At 42.9% G+C, this 27,335-nt stretch overlaps 1 protein-coding gene across 1 annotated transcript in view; it reads right to left on the bottom strand.

The window, feature by feature from the left end:
• LOC138287581 (sodium- and chloride-dependent betaine transporter-like) overlaps positions 1–27,335 on the bottom strand; it is a 515,340-nt gene that overhangs the window by 134,001 nt on the left and 354,004 nt on the right. The window contains exons 4-7 of the mRNA XM_069228140.1: positions 17,463–17,603; positions 6,893–6,974; positions 5,371–5,503; positions 3,055–3,189 (exon numbers count right to left, since the gene is read on the bottom strand). Coding sequence (XP_069084241.1) covers positions 3,055–3,189; positions 5,371–5,503; positions 6,893–6,974; positions 17,463–17,603 — 491 coding nt within the window. The remainder of the gene's footprint in view (positions 1–3,054; positions 3,190–5,370; positions 5,504–6,892; positions 6,975–17,462; positions 17,604–27,335) is intronic.

The following is a 27,335-nucleotide window of genomic DNA, read 5'->3' as shown; positions in this document are numbered from 1 at the left end:
CATAAGAAGGCAGAGTCACAGAATGGTTTAAGCAAGAAAATGCCCACTTTCTAAAAGTGGCATTTCCAAATTGACAATCTAAATACCAACTTTGCCAAAAGTTGTATTTTTAAATTGTGAGTTCAGAAACACCAAACTCCCAATCTCCATCTGCTCCCAAAGGAAACTGAACTTAAAAGTTATTTAAGGGCAACCCCCATGTTAACCTATGAGAGAGATAGGCCTTGCAACAGTGAAAAACGAATTTGGCAGTATTTCACTGTTAGGACATCTAAAGCACATCACTACATGTCCTACCTTTAACATACACAACACCCTGCCCATGGGGCTACCTAGGGCCTACCTTAGGGGTGCCTCACATGTATAGAAAGGGAAGGTTTGACCCTGGCATGTGGATACACTTGTCAAATCAAATTGGCAAATTAAAGCTACACATAGACACTGCAGCGGCAGGTCTGAGCCATGTTTACAGGGCTACTCATGTGGGTGGCACAATGAGTTCTGTGGGCCCACTACAGGCACTAGGCATTTTTAGTGCACTTTACTACAGACTTACTGGTAAAGCAAATATGCCACTCGTGGAAAAGCCAATTACACATACAGTTTACACAGGAAGCAGTTGCACTTTAGCACTGGTCAGCAGTGGTAAAGTGCCCAGAACTCCTAAATATAGTCTACTTGTAATCAGTCAGATGGGATATCTGTCATACTTGTGAGGGAATATCCCATCTGCCAAACTCTAAATATAGCCCTGTACCTCTTTGTGAAATTGCTGTAGACTAGTTCCTTGTACTGTTTATAGCCAAGGTTAAAAAAGCATCAAAGGTTTTCTATATGGTAAACATGGAGTTAGCATACCACCACATGCGGTCGGCAGTCTCGGTTTCCTCTAATCATCTATCTACAGGTCAGAACCTATGATTAAAACGTGCATTTTGTATATTGTTGGACAGAAATTTCACTTGCATTGTATACAGTCATGCTCCCGTGTCCTGAATATCTAAATGCAAGTATCTCTTTCACTCCAGTCTCAAACTAAGTTAATATGGGCTCAAAGGACTACTTCTGTCCCTTGACATGTGTGCTGGGTTTAGCATGAAGAGCAATGGCGGTTGTAGCTGCCATCATGCACCTCATTTTGTGAATTAGTGGTTGCGACCTTACCTTTTTATTGTGTGACTGGAGAGGAGGTCCACTGACCTACTCTTGTAAAGTTCTGCTTTTATGCCCTAACCCAGATACTTGTGCTAACATCCAAAGTGTGTTTTATGAATTTGAGTATATGTCACCTGTGTGGTGAATACACTAAGTATATGAGTAACCAAAGTAGTGGAGGCCCGTGGATTCCACTTTGGAAGTCCCTGGCCTGTTTCTTTGCACAAGAAGGTGAGGCTGTTTTCCCAGACAGTAGAAGTGTACTGATGGCATTCCTGAAGCTGGAGGACGGTGAATTAGAAAGAGGCAGAATGTTATTCGTTCTTTTTTCTGAACGGGGCTGCTGATTAGTCTTCCTGTAGCACTTCCAGTTGGTAGATAGTGGAGGTAAACAGTGGGCCTGCAGTTTATTTTGTTCAGAGTAAAAAAGGGTCTTTTAAGTGATGCCAGCCTTTTGTCTCGTTCCTGGTCACTGTTACACCTCTTGTATAAAAGTGGGAGCAACTGACCCACATATTTTTTCCAGTTCCAAGTTCTCTTCAGCATAGGAAGGGAGTGCTTCACAAAGTATTTAACAAACTACTTTCCAAACAGAAATGGTGTCTGCCTGACACCCAGCTTCCCAGAGTGAGAGGACATCCGTTGGAGACTTGCGTTGCTGGAAGAAGTGGAGTGTCTGGCCTGCAGTGCCTTGAAGCCAACCTGCTGTTGAGCATGGGAAGGAGCCTGCCAACCCTGCAGAGGTGTGACTGACCTGGAGCACCAGAGAAGCTTGACCCTCAGTGCTGTATAGGTCTCGGAGCCTACCTAAAACTGGGTTCAGCGATCTGTGTGCCCACAGGTTTGTGGATAGCAGTCTCTTCATGAAAGTGGCTCCAGGGAGGAAACATGGTCAGTGGTCATCACTGCTGATATCAAGAAGTCTGTGCCTGAGGAAGAGTGCGCTGCCACCCAGAGGTTGTGTTTACGTTGACCGTTCCGTAGTCACCTAGGATTGTGCCTGAACTGTGCCATGCCACTGGAACCCAGACCCAGCTGTAGCTGCCCTCATGCCACTGTGAACTTTGACCTTGGAAGCCCACCTACTGCTTCTCACTAGTGACCCAGAAGAGGATCCAGCATTGCCATAGTCACCACCAACCTGTGAGGATATCAAACGATGGTTACCACTGTCGTCCTGCTCCCACCGTCCCCTTAAATGTTAAATGCGAGTTAGAGATTTCAGCGAATGCATCTCCTCCCAGAAGCAGGTGTTAAGCAAGAGGCATGAAATTTTGTCTCTGACAGAGGCCAGAAACTGGACTCTGAGTGCTACATTGCGGTGAGACTTGCATGTGAACTGAGTGATAGAACTGAACTCTGGGATAACACATACTAAAACCTTGATCTACGTGCAATTGACATTCAAACCACGGGGGGCCCACAAAAGTGGGGGAGAAATCCGAGAGAGGGGCAAGGTGGGATAGAAAACAAGTTGCAGGAGCCCAAGTGCCTGAACAAGAATGGTGGCTGTCCTATGTGCTGTGAAGTATTGCATTTTAAGAGAGTAGATTAAAGGACTTCTCTTTTACCAAAGTAGGGCACTGGGTTTGACATTCAGTTTTTGTGCGGATGGGTGATTGTTGAATTATGAGTTTGTGCACCTTCACACTACCTCCCTGAGAAGCATGAAACTGCTCGCCATTGCTACCACTGAGAGCCAAATGCTGAAAGTGTTGAACTTAGCCCAGTTTGCAGAACTATAGTAGGACAGACTCTGATAGAGGTTAAGAACTACAGTACTAATGCGGCCCAGTAGTCCCTGCTTGCCCTATGGTCTCTTGAATGGGGCCCAACAAAGATACACAGCCTTCAGTAATTTATGCACACATTCTGTTCCTCAGCTGAAAATAGCCTCACCTGTGGATCCAACAGCCTGTAAAAGTCTGGTGTCAGGTAGTACATGATCCCCTCATAAGCACCGGGCAACGTTACCCCCCGGATCAGTAGGACAATCAACATCACATACGGAAAGGTTGCTGTGAAATATACCACCTGCAAGCAGAAGTGAATGCTGATATTAGAGACAATACACTTGCAATGGTTGTCCAATCATATTATAGGCTTAAGTTGAATTTCTGTGCACTCATGCCCTCTCATGAGCCTTGCTTGTTAGAAAATACTTTTTCAAACCTTAACATTATAATTGCATCTTTATCGTTGCACGTGGCTAGTCTATCAATTGTCTAAAAATATCTTGTGGCATATTATAAAAAGTGCATAGAGAGTGCAACGGGAATATGTGCCCATTTTGTGTACCCTCGATCACCTTGGTATTACAGAAGGGGCTGCAGATGCTTGCGCGGCCCCTTCTGTGATACAGATTGCACTAAATGTGCACCAGCATGATCTCAAGAGGGTGCTCTCTCATTTGCATGGGACAGGACCCCATCCAAATGGGTGAATCGTTTATTAGAAGTGCAGACTCAGAGGCAAAGAGGACGTTAGAGGTGGTGCAAAATCAGTACACTCCGTGAGGGTGTTCCCTGAAAGGCAGGAAGCACGGTCCTTGGGACCCTCCAGGCATCCTCCTACAGGCGGTGCAGGTGGATACCTAGGGGGTCATTTCAGTGACATTTACCATACTCAATTGTCAACAATCAGTTGCCCAGGTATGAAATCATTTCAATGCCATTCAGTACCCCGGATCATGGCACGGTACTCAATTGTCAACAATAAGTAGCCAAGGAGACTGACTATTCTATCAGGTGATCTGAAACCTACTTGCAAATCATAAAATGCAAGTCACTTCCCTTTCCTTCAGTTAGTCGCTCTAATCTGCAGTTTCCCTCAAGGGTTCATTCTTTTATTTTTAACTGACATGATATAATGTCTATTTGTGCCCTACGGTACATGCGCACAAACATAAGGGGCTGAATACTGAATGTGCACTGTGTGGGTCTTCGAGGATATGATTCAAGTAAACTTGACCAAATCTCAGACTTTATGAAATCTCATCAAACTAGGAAGAACTCAGCTATGCTTTGCCTCGTTGTCCTGAAAGATGAATCCCTAGCCCTCAGTTCATCAAAACAATTTCCTCTTTAAACTTGCTGTGCTACCCTTGAGATCGTGTATCAGTTATATTTGATCTGAACTTCATCTTTGCACAACACATCAGTGTGCTAATGTCTAGAAGAAACATTACCCTAAAATATATTAGCAACATGAACCATCTCCTCTCCAGCACTGATATCGTAACCGTCAATCAAACAGTACCGACTCCAAAAGAGGATACTTGCAATTGCAATAATTGCAATGTCTTTCTCGAAATTTGCAGCACCCTCACAAGGAGTACCTCCGAACCCTCCTGCACCAAACTCCAAGACTAACTTACAACCCTCAGTGACATACCTTTTTGAAAGCGCCCCTGAAAACCTTAGAAATGGGTCACTAGAATGGGGAGATGTCACTTAAAAGGGCTCTCTCTAATGCCCAGAGCATTAACAAAGGTTCCCTAATAGCTATCTGGTTAATCTACTCCTAGTACACTCAAGGGTTCCTCTGTTCTTTCAGCAAGGTTTTGACTGGCCTCCCATCATACAAGAAATCAGGTCTACTGGTTGCAAAATCGGCAATTTATCCGCAAGACCGCTGTATAGAAACAACTTTTCCCTCTCCATACAAAAGTTACAGCGCCTGAATCAATAACTTCTTTTAAATCTGCTCCCTAAATCCTATTTATTCCATTTTCTATTTTCCTTTTCACTTAGTGTGTAGAGAATCCATTTCTGAAATCAGTTTGCGAAATAGTGTCAATTGTGTTAATTGTGAAGCTGCAGATGTCTGCACAGAAAGATGGAGCAAAACACAAAAGTGAATGGAAGGAACAGTGTGTTAAGTATCCCAAACAGTGTGTTAATGCTTAAGTACCTTTAGACTCACAGAAGCCAGTATTTGTGTAGTAATGGCCATTCTGTGAGCTTCATATCTGTCCTTTTTTCCGGACTCTCTGAACTCTGGGTTTGTACCGGATCTTTATTTAGAGTGCTATAGGTTGGCTCATACAATTACATGTAATTAAAATGTATTTTTAAAAGTTAAGTCTAACAAAGACGTAGGTATGAGTGGACAAGTTCCTTCACAATTAAATTAGTTTGGAAATGGGACAGCCACCCTGTGACCAATTAAAACTTGGCATGTCTTCAAAGTTACAAATTACCATCTTGCACTTACCTTGCCAGTGGACTTGACCCCTTTCCAGATGCAGAAGTAGCAGACAACCCAGGCAAGCAGCAGGCAGAGAGCCAGCTCCCACCGCACAGTGCCCAAATTATGGATACCATCAGTAAGTCCCAAAACCCGGTTTCTGCCATTGTAGAAAAAAGCAGGGAATTATTGAAAGCCAAATCAATCCATAGTGCAGAACACTCCATATTGTAGACCACATTGCATATACTTGTCTGTTGCTTTCAGCATCATAACCTGACTACTCACAGCACTAGGTAACTTGAATAGACATCTCCAGCACCTATAGAATGGTTTAGCAAGCACCTTTGCCCATACAGATACAACGAAAGACTTATTCACAAAGGTAACGTACACTTTTGAGTAATTTACACCTTTGAGAAAAGTTTACTGTTTTTGACTATTCACAAACTCTGAGTGTCTACTTACTCTATAGGTATAGCTTACTTGTCTCCACCAATCTTGAGGATATGGGTGCTATAGAATCTTGAGTAATTCAGACTTTTGAGTTTATTCCTTTTGGACTAGTCACAAAATACGAGTGTAAATTTAGTCCAAAAGTGTAACATGCACTCTAATTTTGTGAATAGCCAAAAAGTAGCACGTTTTCTCAAAAGTGTAAATTACTCAAAAGTGTAAGATACCTTTATGAATCAGGCCCCTATAATTCGATATGTTTACGAAGCAGACTAGAACTGTGAGCTATACAGCAGGGTTTGCCTGCTGTGTTATGACATGGGTCATGCAAATTGCTCTATTCTCATGTATAATGTACAGATATTACCTGATGCAACAACAATGTAAAAATGGTCATACTGCTTTAGGTATAATCTGCATAGTTTAGTGCTGGGAAACCTAAACGTCCCCCTATCTGCTAAACAAAATGTGATAATCAATGAATTACTTAAAATGTGGGCCCAGGTTGCATAGGCTGTGTATTGCCAGTTGATTCACCTGGTCACCTGTACTCTTAGAGTTGCTTCCTTTGCAAGTTATCCAAAAGAGTACTATGTCATCTTCTCCTTCCTATCTTCCCACCCTAGCCACCACACCACAAGGGTTTGACAGGTCAGGTGACCCACATGGAAGCATGTCGACTCCCTGATGTTACTTCCTAGCGCAGGTGTCCCAGAGGTACATTGGACCCCATTAGTCAAATAAGCAGTCTCCCTTGCCACCCTCTAGGCCATCTGCACTTTTCAATATTACTAAAAGTGCATGAATAATGCAAAAAGGGGTTAACTTTATATGCACTAGCTTTTGACACCAAAGCATGTAATGTAATGCTTCATGGGGAAGAGATTAAGGATTCCTAGGGAGACATGCAATAAAATCAAAGATTTTTATAGACTGAAGATGCGATGACGCAAGTGGTCCTACAACTGGAAATGTTATCACCTATATTGGTCACTGGAGTCTACCACTTCTTCTCAAGCCTGATTGTCTCTGACCATTGTGTGGGTTTGAGCTAATTTCTAAGGAACCATATGGAGATGTGAAGCATACTTACTCCCAGAACTCGATGACCGGGGATGTGGGCGTACTTGTGCTGGTCCAGTTCTCAGGGTTTGATGAATAGTCTACACAGTTTGCTGCAGAAGTAAAGATGAGATCGATTCAGTACCTGAGATTGACTCTCATTTATAACGCTATATTCCTTCTGTCACTCATCAACTGTGAATGCATCCCCATGTTGCTGGTGTACAGGAATTGTAGTATCTAGATGTAAAAGCCTGTGGTGCACAAAATCACAGGCTTGACAACGGCAAAGACCAGAGTCTTGACTGCCTAAAAGTACATTGCAAATCGCAAATCTATTTGCAACTTGAATGTACACATTACAGTACCTTGCAATTCGAAAGTAAGAAATTGGACAGTGACACCTCAAAGGGGGCGGGATCCATTTGCAGAGTGGAAGCTGCCCCTTGCGAATGGGAGCTGCTGGCACTGGGCGCGCATGCAACACTCCAGGAAACCGCTGGATGCGCCCCCAGTGTCGCTTTGCATCGCAACGTTTTATTTTGATATCGCATCCCTATCCCTTAGACAGGGGTGCAAAGTGCAAATACAAGTGGGATGAAGTTCTGCTCTTCCTCTCTCCTGCATCCAGGGGTACGCACAGATGAATTCCTTGCATTCTTGAAATTACGGGTGGTATTATGATTGTCATTATTGCTCTATCGGGGATTAGTGCATCCATCGCAGTGCAAAGGCATTCCTGTGTCACATTGCATATGTGGCACGAAATTGTATCTGGGTATTTGTAAAAACATGTATTTGTAAAAAAAAATTTAGGTGGGCATTTAATTGGCCGAGTAAGTTTTTAGTAAACGTTATTGGCCAACAGAAAGATGCAGTCATCACTACTGGTAGCAAATTACTAGGAAATAGAAGTGAACTATTGTGATTGCGCCATGGCAACTACAACCCTATCACAGAATTGGACCCAACAGTAGAGGTAGGCAAACTTTCAAACTTTGCTCTCGAAGATGTGTTAAGTTTGCCAAGTTTCCCAAACCCGAGAATTTCCCTGCAAACCCGTTTTAGAAAGCGAAATCTCCAGCTAAAGGGAGATTTTTGCAGAGGTTTTCTCACTTAAACCTATAGAAATCAGGCCACAACAGTCAGTAAACTTCCACGTTCTCACTCACAGGACACCCCTCTAGCTCAGGCGGATGTCAACCAGAGTCCGCTCCCAAATCAGTACCAATGGTGCGGAAAGAACCAACCGAACATTTTTTGTGGGTTGAAAAGAGCTCCGAAGTTAGGCACAGCTACTTACACGACTTTACAAATATCCTTAATAAATACATAGATAACTATGGGCCATATGTATCATTTATCTGAATAGCGATTACCTAATTGCAGTTTTCTGCCAATCACAATTAGGTAATCAATATTTGAATGTATGAAAGTCCAGGAATTTCATTTAGCGATTCCCAATGGCTCGCAAATCGACCTACCTCATTAATATTCATGAGGTAGGTCGCAATTTGCGACCCATTAGTAAATGCTAAATTCACAGGGATATTGGCCTGCTGGGCTCAGCAGACCACCATGTCTGTAATTGTTTTCAAATAAAGCAATCTTTTTTTTCTTTTTTTTGCAAATGCAGCCCATTTCCCTTAAAAGAAAACGGGATGCATTTAAAAAAGGAAAATGAAAAGTTTTCTTTTCATTTTTTTAACAGTAGGCAGTGGTCTATGGCACCACTGCCTGCACTTAAAAAACGTTTTTGCATACAGGGTTACCACCTACTTGCAGTAGGTGGTAAAATGTGAATGTTTTGCAACCACATTTCGGTCACAAAACATTCCTACAAACCACTGCTATTTGGTATTAGGAAGGGATGCCCTTGACATGCCCCTTCCTAATACCAAATCTGTATGTAGTTGCAATTCCAAACTGCAATTTGGTAACAAGTTACCAAATCGCAAAATGGAATTCATACATACCAAAATGCATTTTTGCTATCGCAAACGATCACAAACTGCCAGATTGGCCCTTTTGCGAACCCAAAAATGCATGATGACTCTAGTCAACAATGTCTTTCTGACATAGTTAGTAAAAAATGTGGACAAGTCACATGGCCCGGTCTCCTGCAGAAGGGCTCTCCTTCTCTGCAGGGGCTGCAGGGGGCTGTGTCACGTCCCTGTTGCTTCTTACCAGTTTCCTGTCGTTTAATACTAAAGATATTGGGCCAGATGTATGTTCATTTCTATTTGTGTTCATTTCTATTTGCAAGTCTCTAGTTGTGGCTTTTTGAGAGTCACAATTAGAGACTGCAAACAGAAATGTACAAATGTGTCTCAGACACAAGTAGCAATTCCAAATAGGGTGGCAAACGACCTACCTCATTAATATTCACGAGGTAGGTCGCACTTTGCAACCCCATTAGGAATGGCCACAATCACAGGGATGGAGGCCTGCTGGGAGCTTGATATAAAGCAATCTTTTTTTTTTAATACAGCTCGTTTCCTTAAAGGAAAACAGGATGTGTTTAAAAACAGAAAAATGACCACTGCCTGCTCTTAAAAAACGTTTTCACTACTATTCTCAAAGGGGAGGAGGTCCTCTGGGAACCTTTCTGTGTGCGGATGGGTTACCACCAACTTGAAGTTGATGGTAACTGAGAATGTTTTGCGACTGCATTAATGGTCGCAAAACATCCATACACGGCCCTGCGACTTTCTAGCAGGAAAGGACACCCTTGGCATGCCCCTTCCTAATAGTGAATCCCTATTTTGTGAGTCGGCATCAAGTTAAAATATGTAAATAATTAAAAGAATGCATATAATATTCTAACAAACTTTGGCCGGTATTACCAGTGCCCAGTAGTCCCCCTGGTAACATTATCATACTTGAGGGACAAATACAGGGATGTCTACTACCACTGTTCACACTTCCACAAAGCCAAAATGTTACAAGGGGTAAAACAAATGCCAACATCAAAGATATTTAGAAAAAAAGGTTAAACAAAGACCAAATGTTACAAGGGATAAAAAAGGGCAGCACTAAAGATAGTTACGAAAAATGTGCTAAAGCAGATGTATTTTGTGCAGGGGCTGTCCTAGAATATTGTTGTTTAAATATCCTCTAACAGAAATATTACGACCTAAATATAATATACAAAAATACCAGCCATTGGAATTATTAATATAAAATGTACTCCCAATTGGGCAATAATTTTGTAAATGATGAAAGTTTGGACACAATATTGATGCAGATTACATATTTGTCAACAACATATTCTGGAGGAGCTCAATGGCAGCAGAACTGACCCGGATGTTCTGCTAGTAATGCACTCTCCGCAGGCCCGGCCCCCCCAGAAACACCTGTGGCACGGAGGAGCCAGAGGTAGATGCTGCTGCCGCCGCGGGTGGTGTTCCGCTGCACCGCTGGAGTTAGACTTGGGTCAAATACCAGCCCAAGTCTGGAAAAAGCAGGCTTGGTAGCAGTTGACAACTGGCGGTGATTCTACATACGGCTGTTTTTTTTAGCGGCAACAGCGTCTGAAGGAGGCCCGCTGAAGCAGCATGGCTGTGGTGAGTGCAACACATCACAAGGAGCTGGGACAGGCTGTGGTTCACCCAGTGTCCGCTCACAGGTTTGGGGCAACACAGCAGCGATTGGAGTGGAGTGTAGAGGCTGCATATTTGGATGCTGGTGCTGTATTTATGCATTGGTCGGAAGAGTGTTGCTGCCGCCGCGTTTGTTGTTCTGGAACTGTTTTGGCTTATCCCTCCTCTGCTAAAAATAGAGCTAAAGTGAACTTCTTTTCTCGAGACCAGCTTCAATGTATGCCCCCCCCCCCTCTCTTTTCTGCTTTGCTCACTTGTTAAGGCTGAACTTTACTTAGAATAAACTGATAAGATGTGAAATCATATTTGCTTGTGGTGTTCTCTTGGACAAACTCTGGTGAGCTTAGTGAGTGATCATGAGAACATTTCAACATGAGGGGTCTGATTTAGCAACTGCACCAGTACAAACCACTTAATCCCAGAAGCTAAGACATAGAGGTGGCCCCGCAAAGCCAGGCAATCTTCGGACCAGCTGCAGTTTCCAGCAGGGACGGAGTTAGGAGTCAGAGAACTCTTTGAAGTGGTGCAAGCAGAAAGTCTGAGGGGAGTGAAATAGTAGGGAGTGGTGAGAGTCGGAATAGAGGGAATGATTTGGAATCTGCAACACGGATGCTCATTCAGAGCCACTTATTGTTAATGTTGAGGCTGGAGGGGGAAGTGTTCCCACTGAGTGCGGCAGCCTTGCTATGGCTGCTCCATTCAAACAGTACCCCTTATTCTCGAAATTATCCATGAGCTCTACACAAATGGAGGACTTAACTTCCTCCACAAATGAGGGGAATGTCAAAAGTAGCCCAGCCATTTCGCTACCAGATTCCCTTCGGAGTACGACACCGCTGACTGCCTCGACAAGTTAGGAGGCAATTGTGGCAATTGTTGAAAGTATGCAGCCCTCACCAGAGTCTATAGCTATCCCAAAGGATAGCTTAACTCTTGGGAATGCCCAGGATGAGCTTGAACAATGCACCAGAAAAATGTTTGAGGTCATCTTAGCTGAATGTAAAGATTTGAAAACTACACAGACACAGAAAATTGCAGCACTCCATATCGCTTGGCTAAAATAGAGGAAGCGATGGGCCAGATTCCCAGCAGGCTAAGCAGACGATAGAATTTCCAATCTGGAGGACAAGATGAAGACTATGGAATGGGATGGGATGTCACCCAGTTGAGAAAAAGTAACCGTCTACGAGAGGATAAGCTACAGGATTTAGAAAACTATAATAGGCGCTCTAATCATAGGAACAGTTGGGTGCCGAAAGGGGTTGAAGGTAAAAAAATGCCTGAGTGGTTGGACACTCAATGTAAAAAGCTATCTCCAAGTTAACGGGTGATCTAACAATAACTTAGGATCATCGGGGCCTGCTCAACACCTTCCAAATTCTAAGTACCCACTCACAATAGTTGTGAATTTCGCTGACTATCGAGTCAATGACCATATTTTATCTTGTGCCATAGAGAAAAGAACATTGTCCACTACTAGGGTGTCCCAGTTCAAGGTTTTTTCTGATATGTCAGCATTGGCTGCACATAGAAGTAGTGCGTTCATCAAAATGATCGATCTATTTAAGACTAAGGGAGCACAAGCAATAATCTTTTAGCAGGCCAAACTCAAAGTGCTGGTAAAGGGCCAGTTCCATCATTTTACTGACACTGGAGAAGATCAGGCCCTATTGCAGAACATATCTGGCTAGGCCGCCCCATCAGGTTATTAACTTGGCTGGGACTGGGACTGAGATCTGTGAAGCGATATAAGACTGGCAGACGTGAATAAGTAATGTACAGTCTCTTGTCCCTGTGGCAGAAGGGCATAAATTAAAGTCCCACTGATGTATATAGATAAGCGATACAGGGGGTGGGCCGGGGTTCCCGGGGAATTCTAGGGAAACCGAGTGCTTTCGGTCACATTGTCATGGCACCCAGGCTGGAAGGAGGGTGTGGGGGGAGTTTCGGGTCAATATACTCGTCCCCAGGGGTCTGCGGGGTGTGTGGGGGTTAGGTTATGATGGAATCAGGATGTCTCTGCATCAGGACAAATGGGAGAGTTCAGCACAGCATTAGAACATAAAGGAAGTGATTTTAGATAATGGAAGATATAGCTGGGCAAGTTGGGTGCACTTGGAACCACAGCAGAAATAGAATTGTATTTGCGCTCAGGGGCAGAAAGTGGTTTGGTTCTGTGCAGACTCAAGCAGGATTTGCACAACTTTATCCACAATATGGGAAAATATGCATGGGGAGTATTTGGGTGCTCAGGGTGGGGTTGTTTAGCTGCTATACTGCACTTTAAGAAACAACATAGCATAGTGCAATGCGTTTTAGGAAGGGGGAGATTCCGCTACTATTGCACCACACTTTGAGGAACAATATGTTAGCACAGCACAATGCACTTTATGACAGGCGCACATTCAGCACTCTATGGGGGTCGGAATTGGAAAAAAAAAGAACTACGAGGAAGGCAGCTGTTCCTACTTAAATTTAATCCTGTCTCCGCTACATCATTATTCAAGGGATGGAAGGGTCTGGTGAAGGGGTTACACTTAAGAAATGCATTAGAACTCTGGCATTTAATAATAGCTTCCCACACTGTTTACCTAGCATTAATGTGGATTATTTTGCAAGGCAGATCAGAAATGCACCATGACAATCCATAAGGCTGGCCCTTCACATTATTACATTAACGCTAATGGCTTAAACAATAAACGTAAGGACCCCGCAATTGAAGATTGGATAAAAGACCACTCACCTGATTTAGTCCTTGTTTAGGAGATATATATTCAAGTTAAAAGGTACCAAAATATAAAATATTTGAGCAATGGGCTGGTTACCAATGTATAGCGTCAGCGAGTGCCACTCACAGGTGGGTGGCAAATTATGTGAATAAGTTCTTCCCATTGCAGGTTGTCTTTTCTCAAATAGACAAAAACAGACAATGGGTTCTTATCAGTGGAATGGTTAATAATTGTAGATTGACCGTAGCCACGATCTGTACCCCCATTCCTGATGATCCTGCTCCAGTCCTCAAACTCACTCACGCATTATTAACTATTCCTGGATTTGTCATTTTTGGCAGGGATTTTAATTTTCAATTGAACCCAGCTCTAGACTCTACATATCTCTTGCTCATGCAGAAAAAGTCAAAGGTGGCCAAAGCTATTTTTGAATGCAAAAAAATCGAACTGATTTGTGGCGCAAGAAGCATGCGACAAAACGTGATTATTCTTGTGTTTCGGGTAAATATAGCCTGGCTGCTAGACTACATTATTTTTTGTCCTCCTGTGAGTTGGAATTAAGTAATTACATCCAGACGCAGTGTAGTTTCTCAGACCATTCGTTGGTGGAGATGGAGATCCTTGGGATAAAGGTTGTGAGGCCCACCTGAGGTGGTATTTTGATAAGGTTAACCTTGAGAATGAAGAATGGTGAAAGTAAATAAACAATGAGATATCTAGCTATTTTGCACTAAATGCGGGCTCCGCTTGCGTAGATTGTTTCTGGGAAGCCTTCAAGGCAACACTACTTGGTCAAATAACTTCACAGAGTATTAGGCACAGAAGGGCACTCAATGCATGCCAGGCAGATCTAGAGACCGCTCTTTGACAGGCAAATCAGGCATATGCTTGTCATAAGAATGCAACTAATAAAGCAGCACTTAAGCAGGCGAAAGCGAACTTAAAAGATTATTATTGTGAGTGGTGCTATGTAGCAAATATTGCTTATCTTCGAAAGGTGTACGAGGGGAGCAAGTATGCCGGGAAATTTCTGGCCTGGCAGATGTGCAAGTGTAGACGCAGAATATGGTAACCTAAGGTAACCTCCCTCTTTGATAATGAAACCACCACTAGGCTGACATAGGCCGTCCAGATTTAAAAGAAATTTCTTGAGCACTATGAAGCACTTTATGGTGTGCAACAACAGGTCGATGTGGATCGACTTAAATGCTTTCTATCTCAGCGCTCTCTTCCATAGCTTGGCATTATGCAAGCTCAGACTCTGTCATCCACAGTTACGCTTGAGGAGATAGAGGAGGTGGTAAAGAAATTTCCAAGTGGGAAAGCCTGTGGTGGAGATAATTTGCCAGCTGAGTTTTTAAAGAAATTTGAACCAGCCTTAAATCCTGAGTTGGCAAGGCTCGCTAATCATATTTTGAAGGAGGAAGAGGTCCCGGCTTCATTCTGCACTGTGGTCAGCTTTCCAAAAAAAGATAAAAACAAAGAGGATGCTAATTCCTTTAGACTTATAAGTCTGCTAAATGCGAATTATAAAATTATTGCAAAAGGTTTGGCGAACCAGGTAGGTAAAATGTTGGGATCTATTATACAGCCAGACCAGTGTGGGTTTGGTTCTTGGGAGACAACTTTTCTCTAACACCAAGGCCCATATTTATACTTTTTTAGCGCCGCATTTGCACTGCTTTTTGATGCAAAAACTGAGCAAATTTACAAAAAACAATTGTATTTTGCAAGTTTGTGCTGCTTTTGCGTAAAAAAATTACGCAAATGAGGTGCTAAAAATGTATAAATATGGGCCTAAGTTTTTAATTGAGGTTCTGGACTATTTAGCATGAAACTGGATTTCTGCCCAAGTTTTTTATTGGACACAAAAAAGGCATTTGATCTCATGTCCTGGGTTAGTCTTATTGTCATTTTATAAGAGTTTGGGTTTCCTGAGAGGCTGATTCAGAGTATATCACATCTATATATAGGGGCTACAGCTCAGATTGTCATTAACTCTCATAATATAGGGACCTTTGTGATTGCTAGGGGCAAGCAGCATGAATGTCCTTGGTTGTCTATTCTTTTTGCACTATTTATAGAACCCTTAGCCAGAGCAATACAAATGGATAAAACTATTAACCACGATAAGCGGTATGACCCCTATCAAATTGTATGCAGGTGATAAAGCATTATTCTTAAAACTAGATAAGGCAATTTTAGATCAGGTTTTTAAAACATTCCAAGACTTTCAAGAATTGGGTGGGTATAAAATAAATAAATTGAATACAGAAATGTTATTAAGTAATTGCGCACCAGACACTTTATCAATAGAGCTCCGCCTCTTAGTTAATCACCGCCCTATAAGATACTTAGGGATCTATGTCTCCGAAAACGTGGACAAATTATTTGCACTGAACTATGTCCTCCTGATCCGCAATATTAAATCACTTTTTTATAGATGAATTGATCTTCCACTTTCAATAATGGGCCAGGTAGCTCTGATTGGAAGGTCAATTCTGCCGCTTTGACTTTTTAATTTTCAGCGGCTCCATTCGCCCTTCAGATGAAGTTCATCAAGGAATTAGAGGGTGTGTTTCTGACATTTATATGGGTGAATAAGACACCTAGACTGGCCATTGAGGTGCTCTACAGACCTGCAAAAGAATGGGGCCTTGCTTTGCCCAACATGAAATTATACTATTTTGCTAATTTTGCACATTGTTCATATAGATTTTTTTTAAAAAAATCCATGATAGGATGAGCGTAGACAACTTTTTTGTTAATCAGATTTTTCAGGAGTATAAGATTGCTGATTTTCTCTGCCTTACGAGATCTCCAAAAAAAGTCAGATTGATGACCTTAGTTTGGCTTCTTAAACGTAAAGATCAAATGTGTAAGCATTTTTGCATTCCGGTCATTAATGGTACAACTAGCTTGGCTGATATCTGGGTCAGAAATACCATTTTATTAGATAAGAATATCTTGGCCAGGTAGGATTCCAATGTGTATCACAAGGTCCTAGATTTTTTAAACTCATCTAGTTGGAAAACCTGGCCGGAAATAGAAAACTCAATCCAACTTTTCAGGATATTGATGCAATGGTCTTATATTCGTATAAGACAATTTTTGAGTAACTTAGATGTTCATAAAATATGGGACAGCTTAAAGTTGGCTGAAGACAGGATAGAAACCACCACTTGTAGATCTATCAGCTCTTGGATCAATATTCTCAGGCGTCAGAAGGTTCTTACATTATACCTAAAGGTGTGAAACAGGTGGCACTCCAAGGAAGGTCACCTGGTCTCAGAAGAGATATGAAATAGGTTACATATGCTAAATCTCTCATTATTAAAAGGGGCCAATTTCCGTAGAAGGCAGTGTTTTGTAAAGTGGCTACTCTATGGAATGCCAGCTTTTCTTCACAGAATTAACCCCCAGATTCCTGATAGATGTTTCAGATGTTCAGCGGAGAATGGTGCCAATTGGACTCATATTATCTGGGGTTGCCCTCGAATAACCCCTTTTTGGCCAGAAATCCAGATGCACTGTTAACGCACTTTAGGATTAGATCAGGAGATATACAGATACACTGCCGTCCTTGGGTACTCTCCAGATATGAATATTTCATCTTGGTTAAACAAAAGATTGTATATATGTGTATAGGTAGCCAGATCATTAATTTTGCAAAATTGGCAATCTGAGTTGGTCCCCACGTACTCGCAGTGGTACCTCAAAATGCAAAAAATTTAAGAATTAGAACACTGGTACGCACTTAGGCCCATATTTATACTTTTTCTGCACCACATTTGTGCCATTTTCTGACACAAAAGTGGTGCAAACGTACAAAATATAATTGTATTTTGTAATTTTGTGCCGCTTTTGCATAAAAAATGACACAAATGTGGTGCAAAAAAAGTATAAATATGGTCCTTAGATCTGGATCTCTTAGGAAATTTGACAGTCAATGGGAAACTTCGGGCTACGGGATTTAGTGGTGCGCCTTGGAGGATGTGAGATCCGAGACGGTAGAGTTTGACAATATTAATGTGATTTTAGGCAATGATTGTGGATTTGTGCTAAAATGCTGGCTCTGAGGCAGTTATACATTATATACTAAACTATTTATACCAAATAATGCTATGATGTTGTTAATTCCTTTGCTATATTAATGCCTTTTTATGCTGTATGAATTCTCCCAAATAAAAAATAAAACAAGATATTCTCATAACCTATGTGCAACTACCCTTTTTCCACTTATTGAAAGGCTTTTAGGGTGTTCTCTTACCTGTGTTCCATGTGTGGTTGCAGTTGGCCCAGGGAAGTGTTGCTGAGAAGGAGCTGAATAGGTAGAAAATGGCCCATGCCAGGATGACAATGTAATAGATGTTCAGGTAGGATTCGATCACTTGAGAGGCATAGCCAATGCCTGCGGACGAAAGAGGAAAATATAATTACCATTTGAAAAGATTCAGATGGATAAGCAAAATGGGTCATCAAAGCTAAGGGTCGGTTGCAGTTGTTGTTTCGAAGCTGCAAAACCTGTGATTTAAAAAGGGCCCATTGTGAAGCAGAAGTGAAACGACTTTACAGTTCCAAACCCCTTTGTGACTAATTTGGCAGGAGGAGATGGCGTGAAATGTCGCCTCACTTTTCATTCCTAAAGCAGTGGGATATATCAATTAAAATGGTTTGCAACTACAATTGCAGTCATAAATAACTGATCTAATACTGACTCCATAAAAGGTATAGGGGGTTATTCTAACTTTGGAGGAGGTGTTAATCCGTCCCAAAAGTGACGGAAAAGTGACGGATTTACCACCAGCCGTATTACGAGTCCATTATATCCTATGGAACTCGTAATACGGCTGGTGGTATATCCGTCACTTTACCGTCACTTTTGGGACGGATTAACACTCCTCCAAAGTTAGAATAACCCCCATAGTATCTAACTCACAAGGCATGGGACAGCTTCATAATTGATCCAAAATATATATGGTACAAGAATATCATTCTTAGACTATTGTCTGAAATAGAAAAGATTCCCTAAAATCGTTTACAAATTGATTAGAGTTGATAATAGAAAATCTACACCAAATGTGACAATATTGTTGTAAATTATATTTAAGACACAATGGGCCTCATTATGACCCTGGCGGGCGGCGGAGGCCGCCCGCCAGGATGCCGCCCTCCAAAATACCGCGCCGCGGTCAAAAGACCGCGGGGGGTATTACAAGTTTTCCCCTGGGCTGGCGGGCGGTTGCTGAAAAACCGCCCGCCAGCCCAGGGGAAAACGACCTTCCCACGAGGATGCCGGCTCGTAATCGAGCCGGCGGAGTGGGAAGGTGCGACGGGTGCAGTGGCACCCGTCGCGTATTTCAGTGTCTGCAAGGCAGACACTGAAATACTTTGCGGGGCCCTCTTACGGGGGCCCCGCGACCCCCCCTACTGCCATCCTGTTCATGGCGGCTTTCCGCCATGAACAGGATGGCGGTAGGGGGGGTCAGAATCCTCATGGCTGCGGAGCGCGCTCCGCAGCCATGGAGGATTCACACGAGCAGCGGAAAGTCAGCGGGAGACCGCTGACTTTCCGCTTCTGACCGCGGCTGAACCGCCGCAGTCAGAATGCTCGTTGGAGCACCGCCAGCCTGTTGGCGGTGCTCCCGTGGTCGGTGGCCCTGGCGGCCACCGGCCGCCAGGGTCAGAATGACCCTCAATATTTGTGTCCTTCTGATATCAGCACTCCTGGGATTCAGACTCATCAACAAGGACCCTTAAAATGCCCCCTTCCGCCTCTGGGATTCAGGAGCCTACATTTGTACCATGGTTTGAATTTGCTTCCTCTTGAAGACAGATAATATAGGAAGCCACACCTATATAATAAAGAAATTGGACATTTCCAAAGGCCAAAGTCTTTTAAGTACTCAAGATACTTTGGGATTCATGAATTTGAAAGTCTATGTCTATTTGCCATCATTATAAACCGGTGTGAGACTCCGGATGTCTAGCCAAACCCAGCTATCAGTATTTACACCCTCCAAAATCCTGCCTTTCAAAAATATGTATTTACTTCCCAGGGTATAGCGCAAAATGATGGGTCCCTATGAAGAATGTGATGGGGGTCTGAATCTTCCATATATGACACATATTCATTGTGCACAGCAAGGGCAGCAGGTGCCTATGGTATATCCCTGTTGCTTCCTACCTGTTTTGTGTCATTTAACATAATAACAAAAAAAATGTTTGAAGTGGACCAGACATTTTGCATTCGTAAAGCACTTGGGGTATATGTATGACAATTTGAAATAGAGATTTCCTAATTGCGGTTACCTGCAAATCGCAATTAGGAAATCGCTATTTCAAATGTTTGAAACTCTTTTGAGTTTCATTTGTGAATCCTATGGGTCGCAAATAGACATACTTCATGACTATTAATGAGGTAGGTCAAAATCAATTTGCAACACATTAGGAATCGCAGCCATCACAGGGATGGGGTCATCAGACTATGTCTATGTTTACTCTTACATAAAGAAATCTTTTTTTGTTTTTTAACACATCTTGTTTTCCCTTAAAGAAAACTGGATTTGTTTATAAAGCAAAAAAATTCAACTTTTAAGTTTAATTTTTCATAAGTAGGCAGTGGACCGTGGGACCACTACCTGCTCCTAAAAAATATGTTTCCCATTCTCAAAGGGGAAGCAGTACCTTGAGGGCCCCTTTCCCATTTTTGACTAGGTTACCGCCTCCTTCAAGGAGCCAGTAAAATTTGAATGTTTTGCAACACAAAAAATTCATAGATCCCATTCAGATTTGGTTTTTGGAAGGGACACCCTAAGCACGTCCCCTTCCAAATACCAGCTCATAAACACAAATTGAGATTCAGGAACCTGTTACCAAAACCGTAATTTCTGCTTTGTACATATTTAAAAGCAATTTGGGGGTCAGAGACGGCCCAATTGGACCGCAAAAATGCTTTGTGTGTATGGTCCCTAGTTGCCTTTTTGGTGAAACCGGTGCAATATAAAAATACCCCCCAAAATAAGCTTGATATGAATGAATTGCAACAGAAAGATAAAAGTGGTGCATCATCATAAAAATATATTGCTAAATGGTGCTAAATGTATTGTACCCTCATGGTAAGGGCCGTGCAGAAACTTATAGGGGAGGGGATATGTGGCTCCCCTCCCTGAGCCTTAAAGGCCCTGGGACCCAATCCCCAGGCCAAAACACTTCTTTTAGGTAACAGGGACGTGTGCCCCCCCATCCCTGAGCCCAAATAGGACCCGGGCTCAGGCCAAAGAAAAATGATAGGGAATGGGAGCATGTAGCCCCCTTTCCTGACCCTTAAGAGGCCCTGGGAGCCCCATTCCTGGGGCCTATAACTGCTGTTTTGGGGGGAGCATATGACCCCTCTCCTGAGCCCAAATGGGCCCCGTGAACCCCATCCCTCAGGGCCCACCATTAATATTAGTGTAGGGGGCACATGGCCCTCCGAGCCTTAAGGTGCCCCTCTCTTGGACCATCTAATAATAATAGTAGAAGGGGGTGCACAGCCCCCTCCCTGAGCCTTATTAGGTCCTGTGAACCTCATCCCCTGGGACAGATTTTCTAAAAAAGAGGAGCGGGGCCACGCAGCACCTCTCCCTGAGCCTTATAAGACCCCGGGGATGGGACTCCAGGGCCAGAGGTGTGTCCTCCATGTGCCCAACTGGGGCATTGGCAAACCACTAGATGGGGGCTGTGGTGGAGCCCTAGGGCCCCTGTGGCCCGAGCTGATGCATTGTTCCTGCCTGGAGAGAGCAGTTGCGTATACTTGCTCTCTCCGGGCAGGAGAAATATCTGTTTCCCTGACCTGAAGCAGAAGTGAGTTTCCACCCTGTGAAAGCATTTTTAAATCTCCCACCAGGTGGGAGCAGACTTGGCTTACCTGCCGCGCTGGTGCTGGCAGAGAAGGCATGTTTGCTACTGCCCAGCAGGAGATTTAAAAATGCCCTCACCAGGCGGGAGCAAACATGTTTTGCTACCCACACTTATGAGGGCAGGGAAACTGCTCTGTCCCGGAGGTGGGCTTCCCAGGACAGACTAATTAAGCGGCCCTGGGGGATTACCCAGAGCACTTTAAGGCTCAGGGAGGATAGCCGAATAGCCTTTCTCCCATCAAAGTTAAATTTGGTAGTGGTGGATGAGGTTCATGGGTGTATGAAGGCTTGGGGAGGGAGGCTGTGCAGCTCCCTTCCCCATTTTTATTAAATTCAGCCGCTGGGGATGGGGTCCCCGTGGCCCTTCATGGCTCGGGGAGGGCTGGCACCGCTCTCCCTTCCATTCATCAGACGTTTGGCCCTGGAGAATGGGATCTCCAGGGCCTTTAAAGTCTTGGGGATGGAGGCCATGTGTCCTCTTTCCCTCTTTTTTAAAAGGTGGTCCCTGAAATTAAGATCACGACCTCAAGGGATTAAATATGATTAAAGCGTAGATTCCCTTTGGGAGCAGATAACCCATGTAGAGTTTGGGGTCTCTGAACTCACAATTTAAAAATACATCTTTTAGTAAAGTTGGTTTTGAGATTGTATGTTTGAAAATGGCACTTTTAGAAAGTGGGCATTTTCTTTCTTAAACCATTCTGTGACTCTGCCTGTTTGTGGATTCCCTTTCTGGGTCAGTGTAACAATTGGGCTGTTTGCACCTCTCTCTAGACAGTGGCACAAAGGGAGCTGGAGTGTAGCCTGCATATCCTGATGAGCCATATGTGCTAGGAGGGAGGGGAAGAGTGGTATCTTACACCTGAAAGGGCGGTGCCTGCCCTCACACAGTGCAGTCTCCAACCCAACCCCTGGTGTGTGTCTGGGGCCTGGCCTGGGCAAGGAAGGATTTCACAAACAAGAGAGACTTCCTTTGAAGTAGGACTACCGGTGCAATATAAAAATACCCCCCATAATAAGCTTGATATGAATGAATTGCAACAGAGAGATAAAAGTGGTGCATCATCATAAAAATACATTGCTAAATGGTGCTAAATGTATTGTACCCTCATGGCAAGGGCCGTGCAGAAACTTATAGGGGAGGGGATATGTGGCTCCCCTTCCTGAGCCTTAAAGGCCCTGGGCCTACTTCAAAGGCAGAAAGGGGTATAAGAAGAGTACCCAAGCCCCTGAATTTTGGCCCTGGAGAATGGGATCTCCAGGGCCTTTAAAGTCTAGGGGACGAAAGCCATGTGTCCTCTTTCCCTTTTTTTTTTTAAAGATGGCCACTGAAATTAAGATCATGACCTCAGAGGATGAGCCCAAATTGCCTCAAGGAGGGGGGCTCTACTCATGCCACCCTCCCCCAAAAAATATTTTTAAATGGAGGGCCGCTAATTTCTTTTTTTTTGTTTGTTTGTCATAATCCCATGTATTTTGTTTTGGCCCGGTAGGTTTACTCTGGGTTCTTCCGCATAGCTTGTGGGGGAAAGGGTATCCCTTCCCTGCCCCCTTAATTAATGTTTTTAACAGCATTGCAGGACATGGGACTAAGTCCCTGTAATGGCTGCCAGCAACATTCTTCTTCATGTTGCTTGTGGCCAATCGGAGCGCTCGCTCCCACGGGTTTCTCACTCCTGTGGGAGCAAGACGACCCAAAGGTAAAAAAGCTCCCTGGACTAATCTGGAGGCTTTATTTTTTAACACTGTGTTTGGGAGATTCTTGCGGGAGTCTCTTAACTTAAACTGTTTGAGATACACAAATGTTTTTGGAGCTTAACATCACCAAATCAAAAAAAGCACACTTTTTGGACCAAGATCTAAATCTTCCAAAATTGGTGTAATTCTGTTCAGCAGCTTTTGTTTTTGCGGTGGCACTGCCTGAAAAATGCTATGGAAAAATGCATGGGGAAATTTGCTTTGCTTGTCACAATCCCAAAGATGTTTTTTTTTGCCCTGGTGGGATTTACTCTTGGTTCTTCAACATGGCCTAGGGCACAGGATTTCCCTACCCTGCCCCCTTAAATTATTTTTTCTGTAATGGCTGCTATCAACATTTTTCTTCATGTTGCTGGTGGCCAGTCAGAACACCTGCTCCTACGGGAGTCTGACTCCTGTGGGAATGAGATGGCCCAAGGGAAAAAAGCTCCCAGGACCAATCAGAAGGATTTATTTTTTTAAATTAGGGTTGAGACTCTTGCGAGTCTCTCAACTTAATCTGTTTTAGATATACAAATATTTTTGGAGCTTAATATCACCAAATCACAAAAAGCAGGCTTTTTGGACCAAGATGTAAATCTACCAAATTAGGTATAATCCTGTTCAGCAAATATTTGTTTTTTGTGGTAGCGCCGCCTAAAAATGCTATGGAAAAATGCATTGGGAAATTTGCTTTTGAGATCCTCCTTTTTCTCAGCCCTCAATGGATCACCCTGAAACTTTCTAGGAAGGAGCTGAGGTGGAGGAACCTTTTTTCTTTTTTAAAAAGTTTTGTGGAGAAGAAAATGCATATTCACGTGTGCTGTGAATCTGTGCTTATTACCCCAAGCAACCATGTCGAGGGTTGAAGTTATAGTTACCTTAGGGCATGAGTTATAGTTTCTTGTAATAACTCTGACTATAACAGCTGAATTTGTATGGTTTGGTACGCTTGAAATGTGAGCCTAACTATAACGTCTTCATAACCTTTGATTTTTTAAGTGAATTTCAATGTTTTCTATGTTTTATTAATTCTATTTCCCAGCTATAACATAACGTACACATAATCTTTGGTTTGTTCAGTGGCATCCTTTGTCCCTTCGAACTCTTCCACTAAGGGGCTACAATCAATCCTCACAGCCAAGAGTGGGATTCCCATGATGAGGCGCCGATGGGGCCTGTGCGACATTTAAGTTACACTGGCCCAATTCAAGTCATTTCAGGAATTTTGAGTTACGCTTTCAATGCAAAATTCCTAAAATTACACCATTGCATCACTTCATGCAATGATGCACCACTAGAGGTAAAATGCCACCATTCAGAGTAAAAAAAATTGTGCAAATGCATGGGAAGCATTTGTTGTTCTGGGTGCTTTATTTAAATACTTTACTCACAGCAACATTGAGGCAAAATGTATTTTGCACTGGAATATAACACAAATTTACAGATTTGCATTTTGCATTACTAAACATAAATGTGTGCAATTGTGCTGAAATTTAATGTAATTATGCAAAGCAACTAATAAAATGTAGGACTCATACCCAAATGGTCTCCCTAGGAGGGAGGAGATAACAATAGTAGACCATTTATTGGTGGTCAAAACCCTCAGTCCTCTCTACCCCCGAATGGAGCTGCTCATAGTCAGTAAATGCAACATTGTTTTTTTTATTACTTGTTTATGTATTTATTTATTTCGGATTTGCCTAAAGTACTAGCACATAGCTTTAAGACTACTATAGAGTACTGAAATGAGAGCAGGCATTGGGGCAACTGTGGATTGTGGAGTAGTCTATCCCAGGGTTGCATGGTTCTCTGTTTCCCAAGAGAATACGTGGGTAATCACGGATAGCATGCTCACATTCGTCCTACCTTGGTTTATTAGTTTGCTGGAGAGCCTGGGTCTGATGGTAACCATCAGACCACGCCCGTTCACCTGATCGGGATTTCCCCCTCTAATTTTTGGTATTCTGTATGGACGTAATGATGGCAGAAAAAAACCAAATTCTTGCTTTCGCACTGCTAACCACTGGTTCCCATGGGTGCCATCAGATTCTAAAGATTCCAAAGATATTAAGAAAACAAGACCTTTTTCTTAGTCTCTCTGTTCTCCTGAGTTTACCAATGACGCAGTTGTCAAAAGGCCCACAGAGGAATGACGCAAGGGCAGTGCTTAATTTGTGCTTATTGGTTCCGGTGGTGAGCACCGGCGCTTATTTTTGAGGGGCGGGCTTATTCTTCTGCCTCAAGCATTTGCTGCGAGCAAAAGACACATGGGTAAGATGGAGGGAGAGAAGAACAAAAAGCGTCACAATGGGAGAAAAATCAGAAAGCTGCAGGAGTGAGCTGAAGGGGCAGGGAGTGTCTTTAAATGGATTGAAGAGGCCCGAGATGGCTTCAGGATTAGCTGCCTCAGAATTCCGTCCTCGCACATTTAAATGCAGCAACCCCATGTTTAAGAGGAGGGCTTTGGGCACCGGCACCTTTTTATTTCCAAATTAAGCACTGCGCAAGGGCTATTAGGAAGTGGGTGGTTGCATTAAGAGGAGGATGTGGGGAAGGGGAAACCAGTTTAAAATGTCCGCCCCACTAGGTAAAACATCATTGTATGCTTAAAACCAACAGAAGTGACCTAATCGTGACACAATGCCAAAATCTGTCCAAAGAAGTCTTTTGTCTTGGGGTGTAAAAGGCCTTGACAAGAGGAAAACTGACAAGAGAACAAGTGAAAGTAGTATTTGAAAACCAATTTTGTTACCTACGTCTTTCCCTACAGTAAGTATGTTGCCATTATGGTTGAATTACATTCTGAATTTACTTCCTAAGTAAAGACAGATGATAAAAAGAAAGTGACGACGGTGTTGCACTAAAGTCAAGTATTGTTGCCACCAAGTTCACTAATATAGAGGGAATCAAAAAGAAAATCTATTCCCAAGACAATTCCATTGACGAAAGGAAACCCAAGAGGCCCATGTGTTTTACTATCGGTTCATCTTATACTTGATCATAAATATGAAAATAAACCATTACCTCTTGTGGGCTTCCCCATGACCTTCACAACAGTTAATTGATAGCAGAACTTCAATGTGAGTTATTACACTGATATTTGGCCTGTTAGATCCCAATCACCCACAGCATAATTGCTTATTCATAATGATGTCCCCCACCATAAACTCTCAATTTTGATAACAGTGTAGTTCTTGATACTGGTGTCTGGGATCATCAGTTTAAATGACCGTAGGATTCTCTTTTGTGCAGAAAATCCTTCTCTGTTGAGTACCGACCAGAAGAAGATCACCTTGCAGACTCACTGTTTTGACATCCTCGGCCAAACACATCAGTCAATCAAGGGGAAGTGAAAGGAAATGTGGAAGGTCCAGGACCGCCCCTCTGTTTTATAATACCCGTGGTTGTTTTCTGTAGTGGGTCACCAATTGCGGTAGGATAAATTTTCCTCAAAATTGAAAACTTGATATGAAGAGGCTGTACGTAAGTCCACCCATAAGTTAAATAAAGAGAACTAAGGTTCTTGATGCTGAAGTAGTAATTTTCAATGCAGCAGAAGCATGTCATCCATCGGGTAAATACAGCAATACTAATACAAGTTCCTTTATACAAGAGATTTCTTTTAGCAGCTGACACGTTTCACCGCTTAGATTGCTGTCAGCCTGGAGCTTTCCCAAGCCTCTTATTTTAATCAGTAGAATTTGATCCAAAATTCTTACAGCCAATTTTTTCAAACCAACCATGTCCAGATAAGGATATAAATTCTTCCACTTATTTAGGAGCGATCCAAAGTCAACTTAGTTAATTATTAGGGCTAAATCTCGGGACAGTAGGCTTCTGGGTCACAAGTATTGGCGTGCTACGTAAGTTCCATGTTGGTGTAGCACCTGATACTAATGTCTGGGACCATTAGTTTAAATGACCGTAGGGTTCTCTAGTGCAGAGAATCCTTCTCTGTTGAGTACTGACCAGGAGAAGATCACCTTGTGGACTCACTGTTTTGACATCCTTGGACTTACTGTTTTGACATCCTTGGCCAGACACATCAGTCAGTCAAGGGGAAGTGATAAGTATGTAAGGGCACCCATAGATGGTCGTTGATGCAGCTCAATGAAATGCGGATTCAAGCAGCAGCTGAGAATGAGTGTCTGCAGACCATCGTCACGGCAGTGACTGATGCAAAAACATGCTAGAAGAAAAAACATGGTCCTTCCTGACAGAGGTTTTTGTAGCACCCAGGTCAAAACCTACACGTGGAGCTACTATGAGCTCTGTGTCTGAAAAAAACTGTTGCCTCTGAGAAAATAGAAAACATGGCATTAGTAAACACTGCAGACTTGTCTTAGAAATCTACTTATTCATGCAGCACTAGTGCGGGGCCATGAAAAGTGTGGGACCTTGTACAAAATGCTCCCTCTGCCCCTGTTGTGACTGCACTGCTCAGGGTAGCAGTGAAGACAGAGATAGCAGCTATAAGAATATCACACATTAAATAGTGTTAT

This window comes from Pleurodeles waltl, chromosome 4_1 (assembly GCF_031143425.1).
Source record: "Pleurodeles waltl isolate 20211129_DDA chromosome 4_1, aPleWal1.hap1.20221129, whole genome shotgun sequence".
Taxonomy (NCBI): domain Eukaryota; kingdom Metazoa; phylum Chordata; class Amphibia; order Caudata; family Salamandridae; genus Pleurodeles; species Pleurodeles waltl.
Note: the sequence above shows the minus strand (reverse complement) of the source record. Positions and strands in the feature narration are given on the sequence as shown.